This window comes from Schistocerca piceifrons, chromosome 3 (genome assembly GCF_021461385.2).
Source record: "Schistocerca piceifrons isolate TAMUIC-IGC-003096 chromosome 3, iqSchPice1.1, whole genome shotgun sequence".
In the NCBI taxonomy this organism is placed as follows: domain Eukaryota; kingdom Metazoa; phylum Arthropoda; class Insecta; order Orthoptera; family Acrididae; genus Schistocerca; species Schistocerca piceifrons.
In genome coordinates this window covers 849,670,295-849,677,538 of record NC_060140.1, presented here as the reverse complement: position 1 = coordinate 849,677,538, position 7,244 = coordinate 849,670,295, and the positions used below count along the sequence as shown (strand labels likewise).

The 7,244-nt window shown below is 47.7% G+C and overlaps 1 protein-coding gene across 1 annotated transcript in view; it reads left to right on the top strand.

The window, feature by feature from the left end:
- Window positions 1-2,585: 2,585 nt before the first annotated feature.
- The window catches only part of LOC124789116 (negative elongation factor E-like), a gene marked incomplete at its 3' end in the record, with an annotated part of 9,070 nt that continues 4,411 nt past the window's right edge, over window positions 2,586-7,244 (top strand). Inside the window, exon 1 of the mRNA XM_047256404.1 lies at window positions 2,586-2,591. Within this exon, the coding sequence (XP_047112360.1) occupies window positions 2,586-2,591 (6 nt within the window). The remainder of the gene's footprint in view (window positions 2,592-7,244) is intronic.

Below are 7,244 nucleotides of genomic sequence, written 5' to 3'. Positions count from 1 at the left end.
CTGCGACACCTTGGAGCCGCCGCCGCCACCGCTCCCGCCGCCCGCGCGGCCCACGGCCGCCCCCGCGCCCCGCTTCTCCTCCATGCCGCCCCGCGTCTGAAACAGCGGCAACCGCCTCCGTGTCACAACCACACACACACACACACACACCAGCACTCCTCTCCGTCAGTGGCGCGCAGCTGCTTACCTGGACCCGGCCAAACAGACAGTGAGGTACTGCAAAACAATCAACATCGGTATATTATGCAGCTAGAAGCTTTCATTGTTATTTACAAAGTACTACATTGCAAGATGCAGCAGAGGACGTTACTTCAGTATGGGTCACAATAACTTCTGGCATCCCTCAGGATTCCCTTGTTGGATTGCATCTTTTCCCAATATACATCTACATCTTTTCTCCACAATGCCCAGTAAAAGCATGGGCAGCAGGAAATTTTCCAACCGGGAACAGGCGGTAATTCAGAAGCTGTAACCGTATCTCCATCCAGCATCTTTTATGACACGGTTAGTGGGCCCACATGTGGATCCGGCAAACGACAGGAGGTTGAGAGAAATAAGAAGGAAGGAGAAAGATGCTCCACTAGCGAAACAAAAAACCGAAAGACTGACGCTGCCGAACGTGGGTGGCAGCGACACGACGATACAGCATTCCACGTAGTCTATAGACCTGTGTTAATCTTCGAGTTAATTTAACTCGTCCCATTTTACACAGCATAAATTACGAAGTTGTCAAAGCATGTCTTTCTGATCCCGTAGTTCTTGAAACAACTGCATGACACTGTGCATGGGCGTCCCTACAAATTTTTCTAAGAGGAGGTAACGGTTCAAAAGTTGCATGGTTTTACATAGCTGGTTCGATGAATTTGAAACCATGTCTTAACCTACGAATTAAATTTGTCAAGAGGCGCACACGAAACTTAATGTTTGTCATCAGAAGATTAATATTTATTACTCTCAATATTTTAAAGTAGGTAACTGTGGTACCTAAACGGTAAGCATATTTCAATAGTACAGGCGTAGTATATCTTTTTATGTTTGACTCAACGATCTGAATTCACATCTTCGTATCATTCTACTCCAGATATCAAACGAGTTGTGGCGAAACAAGGTCTGTATCATTAGAGAGTTACAGAGGCGAGCGAGTATGCCGGGACTGCACCATAATTTAAGATTTGAATTAAAAGTTAAAATTGCTTTTCCAAACTTTGACAGCATGTGCTTTAGTATATTAATGTTTAAACTGCCAAATCTCAGATTGATCAGATGAATATTTTTCCCTAAATACATCGTTTTAGGAAAAAGTGGTGCTAAATTATAAAGATAGGAAGCCAAAAATTGGTCATAATGTGGTCTGTCAAAATTCTTGTAACAGCCGAATAACGGAACGTCTGATTCCAAATACTAGTGATTCGTAAGAACAGTGCACAGCAGTTTCATAACGAATTCCACGTAGTACATTTTGTAACACCAATAGAAGTTTACATGTCTTCCTTTTTCGCTTCTGCGCACATAATATAATCGCCACAGAAACTCCGCAAACTCAGACGTTACTTCTGAAATTGCCACGAGTATTATAAAGAAGCCAACAAAAAAAAACCACCACTCGAGCACACGATGGTAAGGAATCTCAACAGTTACGTTAACTGAAGTAATCGCCGTCCGCAGAGCGTTATGACAACGGGGAAACTGTATCTGTGAACGGCTAATCCGGCTCATGATGCACAGTCCAAATTGCAGGTATCCAGGAGGAACAAAAAAACGATTTATATAAATTGAAGGTGGAGGGTGAGAAAGGAAAGGGAAGGAAGGAACTATTTATGTCCGCGGCATCGGGACTTTATGCGGTGACGAGTGAAAAGTGTGTGCCGGAGCGGGATTCGAATCCGGGATCTCCTGCTTATTAAGCAGTTGCGTTAACCGCTGTGCCACCCGGACACACAGTGTTAATCGCAACTGCGTGGGCTATCTCGGCACGCCTCGCCGAACCACATTTCCAGCTAGCGCCATCTATCCACAGTCTCTGTCCATGTCCTCCACGCTTCGTATTTTGAGATTCTCTCTGGAGGTCCAATGCAATTAAGCATCCTCCCTGAATGTGGTGGATTCTTTGCCCGTGGAGGCGAATCAACAATATGAATGTGTGGTGTGTCGTAGGTATACTGGTGAATAAGACATCGTGACCGTGACCGCGCATCTCCTCTGGTTGGCTGTTGCTGAGATAGCTCTTTTGTAAATAACTAGCTGTCAGTCGCTTTGTTATTCTGATCCCAGTAAAGAGTACAATGCGTAATCGTATTTAAGGTTATCAAGAAGTCTATTAACACGTCATTAAGCAATAGCTGAAGCAGAATTTCGTACGATAGTCTTGTGGATCGCAAGCTGATTCTAATTGTAACCCATAACTACAGACCAGTATCACTTGTCAACTTGAAGATGTGTGGCGTGTGATAGAGGATGCCCAACGTGCCACAGTACGATTTACTCCTCCCCCCCCCCCCCCCTTCCTGTTACAATCGTGAATGGTCGGAAGCTCTAATTACTCAGATATTTACCACGATAGTCATTTGTCATTTCGAGAGCCGTATATGGGAGTAAGTGGGCAACGGCCTTGCCGCAGTGGATACACCGGTTCCCGTGAGGTCACCGAAGTTAAGCGCTGTCGGTACTTGGATGGGTGACCATCCTGGCCGCCATGCGCTGTTGCCATTTTTCGGGGTGCACTCAGCCTCGTGATGCCAATTGAGGAGCTACTCGACGGAACAGTAGCGGCTTCGGTCAAGAATACCATCATAACGACCGGGAAAGCGGTGTGCTGACCCCATGCTCTCCTATCCTCATACTCCTCGGAGGATGACACGGCGGTGGGATGGTCCCGATGGGCCACTTGTGGCCTGTAGACGGAGTGGTATATAGGAGTAAGCACACAGCTGAGACACTCCAGAATAGTGTCTGACAACTGTTCTTTCGTGGATGAATTACATCTCCTTCTTGTTTGTATGGTCACACTTCTTTGGTGACTGCTAGATTCTTTACGGTTCCTCATTGTCCACTACATCATCTGTACACTATGCATGAACCTGAACGCCTTGATCCGTGTCTCAGGATGCTATGTGAGAAAAGCGCGAGATGGGTTCCACATGAACGATGTTCGCGGAATCCATCCTGGTTGGCATGGATGTCCTTCTGTTCAAAAAATGGCTCTAAGCACTCTGGGACTTAACATCTGTGGTCATCAGCCCCTAGAACTTAGAATTACTTAAACCTAACAAACCTAAGGACATCACACACATCCATGCCCGAGGCAGGTTCAAAAATGGCTCTGAGCACTTTGGGACTAAACTTCTGAGGTCATCAGTCCCCTAGACCTTAGAACTACTTAAACCTAACTAACCTAAGGACACCACACACATCCATGCCCGAGGCAAGATTCGAACCTGCGACCGTAGCGGTCGCACGGTTCCAGACTGAAGCACCTAGAACCGCGCGGCCACAACGGCCGGCCCCAAGGCAGGATTCAAACCAACGACTGTAGCGTCGCGCGGTTCCAGACTGAAGCGCCTAGAACCGCTGGGCCACAACGGCCGGCCTCGTTTTGTTCGAGATATCTCGTTATGTTTGCACTCAGAGTATTATCTAGGATTCTACAGCACGTAGGCTTCAATGAAACTAGACAACAGTTTTGTGGTTTGACAGGCGTGACGTCTGCTTCCTTGCAACTACTGGAGGCGGTTTTTCGTTCAAAGAATCTACGGCATTTTATGGTTAACATGGGAGCTGGGAGCTAACTCAGCTGCAAATGCTGTACAGAACCCGTGTGTGTGTGTGTGGGGGGGGGGGGGGGGGGGGTCGGGCGTGCCGCCAGGAGCCATTGAACGTCAGGGGCCCTGGACAAATGCCCTGGTTGCCCCAACCAGAGAGAGAGAGAGAGAGAGAGAGAGAGAGAGAGAGAGAGAGAACTTTGGTTATAGAGTGATAGTCACTACATAAAAGGAGTTGATTACTGATAGGTTTACTCGTGCGTTTCGTGTAAGAAATATCCTCACGCGCTAGACGATACCTCGCCGAGTATAGATCTACACTGAAGAGCGAAAGAAATTGGTACACCAGCCTAATATCGTGTAGGGTCCACGCGAGCACACAAATGCCGAAACACGACGTGGCATGGACTCGACTAATGTCTGAAATAGTGCTGGAGGGAACTGACACCGTGAATCCTGCAGAGCTGTCCATAAATCTGTAAGAGCACGAGGGGGTGGAGATCTCTTCTGAGTAGCACTTTACAAGGAATCCCAGATATGTTCAGTAATGTTCATGTCTGGGGTGTTTGGTGGCCAGCGGAAGAGTGTTCCTGGAGCTACTCCGTAGGAATTCTGAACGTGTGCGGTGTCGCGTTGTCCTGCTGGAATTGCCCAAGTCCGTCTGAATGCACAATGGACATGAATGGGATATCTAGACGTATCAGGGGCCCCATACCACTCCAGCTGCACACGCCTCACACCATACAGAGCCTCCACAAGCTTGAACAGTCCCCTGCTGACATACAGAGTCCATGTATTCATGTATCCATCCATTCGATACAATTTGAAACGAGACGAGTCCGAGCAGGCAACATGTTGCCAGTCATCAAAAGTCCAATGTCGATATTGACCGGCCCAGTGTAGAGGCATAAAGCTTTGTGTCGTGCAGTCACCAAGAATACACGAGTGGGTCTTCGGCTCCGAAAGCCCATATCGATGTTTCCTTGAATGGTTCGCACGCCGTTGATGGCCCAGCATTGAAATCTGCAGCAATTTGCGGCAGGCTGCACTTTTGTCACGTTGAAAGATTTTCAGTCGTCATTGGTCCAGTTTTTCTAGGATCTTTTTCCGGCCGCAGCGATGTCGGTGAGTTTATGTTTTACTGGATTCCTGATATTCACAATACACTCGTGAAATGGTCGTACGGGAAAATTCCCACTTCATCGCTACCTCGGAGATGCTGTGTCCCATCGCTCCTGCGTCGGCTATAACACCACTTTCAAACTCACTTAAATCTTGATAATCTGCCATTGTAGCAGCAGTAACCGATCTAACTACTACACCAGGCGTAGCCGACCGCAGCGCTGTATTCTGCCTGTTTACATATCCCTGTATTTGAATACGCATGCCTATACCAGTTTCTTTGACGTTTCAGTGTAGTAACAGAAACGGTAAGTATGATTATTAGACACACACACAAAACAGCTCCACTTGGTATTTCAGCCTGAGCTGTGCCTGGCCTTTGTGAGGGACTCAGCGGTAAAGGGGCCCACCATTTGAAGCCAGTTACTTCAAAATGGTTCAAATGGCTCTGAGCACTATGGGACTTAATTTCTGAGGTCATCAGTCCCCTAGAACTTAGAACTACTTAAACCTAACTAACCTAAGGACAACACACACATCCATGCCCGAGGCAGGATTCGAACCTGCGACCGTAGCGGTCGCTTGGTTCCAGGCTGTGGCGCCTAGAACCGCTCGGCCACCCCTGCCGGCGAAGCCAGTTACTTCTCCAGCGCCTTCGGGTTTCCGCCCTTCTGGCGTTACTTTGTCGCAGTCCTTATCGCTGATGTTAGTGTTGGCGGCCGTGTGTTGTTTTAATAACAAAGATAGACGACGCAGCCGTCTCGAGCGACACCGTCGTTCGGCACCTCTGTCTCCGTGGACGCGGGAATGTGCTCGTCTTCTTGACTTCGAAGCGTTGACAGGTAGGGTAGATACAGGGTGTTTCAAAAATGACCGGTATATTTGAAACAGCAATAAAAACTAAACGAGCAGCGATAGAAATACACCGTTTGTTGCAATATGCTTGGGACAACAGTACATTTTCAGGCAGACAAACTTTCGAAATTACAGTAGTAACAATTTTCAACAATAGATGGCGCTGCGGTCTGGGAAACACTATAATACGATATCCACCATGCGTAGCAATAATATGGCGTAGTCTCTGAATGAAATTACCCGAAACCTTTGACAACGTGTCTGGTGGAATGGCTTCACATGCAGATGAGATGTACTGCTTCAGCTGTTCAATTGTTTCTGGATTCTGGCGGTACACCTGGTCTTTCAAGTGTCCCCACAGAAAGAAGTCACAGGGGTTCATGTCTGGCGAATAGGGAGGCCAATCCACGCCGCCTCCTGTATGTTTCGGATAGCCCAAAGCAATCACACGATCATCGAAATATTCATTCAGGAAATTAAAGACGTCGGCCGTGCGGTGTGGCCGGGCACCACCTTGCATAAACCACGAGGTGTTCGCAGTGTCGTCTAAGGCAGTTTGTACCGCCACAAATTCACGAAGAATGTCCAGATAGCGTGATGCAGTAATCGTTTCGGATCTGAAAAATGGGCCAATGATTCCTTTGGAAGAAATGGCGGCACAGACCAGTACTTTTTGAGGATGCAGGGACGATGGGACTGCAACATGGGGCTTTTCGGTTCCCCATATGCGCCAGTTCTGTTTATTGACGAAGCCGTCCAGGTAAAAATAAGCTTCGTCAGTAAACCAACTGCTGCCCACATGCATATCGCCGTCATCAATCCTGCGCACTATATCGTTAGCGAATGTCTCTCGTGCAGCAATGGTAGCGGCGCTGAGGGGTTGCCGCGTTTGAATTTTGTATGGATAGAGGTGTAAACTCTGGCGCATGAGACTATACGTGGACGTCGGCGTCATTTGGACCGCAGCTGCAACACGGCGAACGGAAACCCGAGGCCGTGTTGGATCACCTGCTGCACTAGCAGCACGTTGCCCTCTGTGGTTGCCGTACGCGCTCGCCCTACCTTTCCAGCGCGTTCATCCGTCACGTTCCCAGTCCGTTGAAATTTTTCAAACAGATCCTTTATTGTATCGCTTTTCGGTCCTTTGGTTACATTAAACCTCCGTTGAAAACTTCGTCTTGTTGCAACAACACTATGTTCTAGGCGGTGGAATTCCAACACCAGAAAAATCCTCTGTTCTAAGGAATAAACCATGTTGTCTACAGCACACTTGCACGTTGTGAACAGCACACGCTTACAGCAGAAAGACGACGTACAGAGTGGCGCACCCACAGACTGCGTTGTCTTCTATATCTTTGACATCACTTGCAGCGCCATCTGTTGTTGAAAATTGTAACTACTGTAATTTCGAAAGTTTGTCCGCCTGAAAATGTACTGCTGTCCCAAGCATATTGCAACAAACGGTGTATTTCTATCGCTGCTCGTTTAGTTTTTATTGCCGTTTCAAAT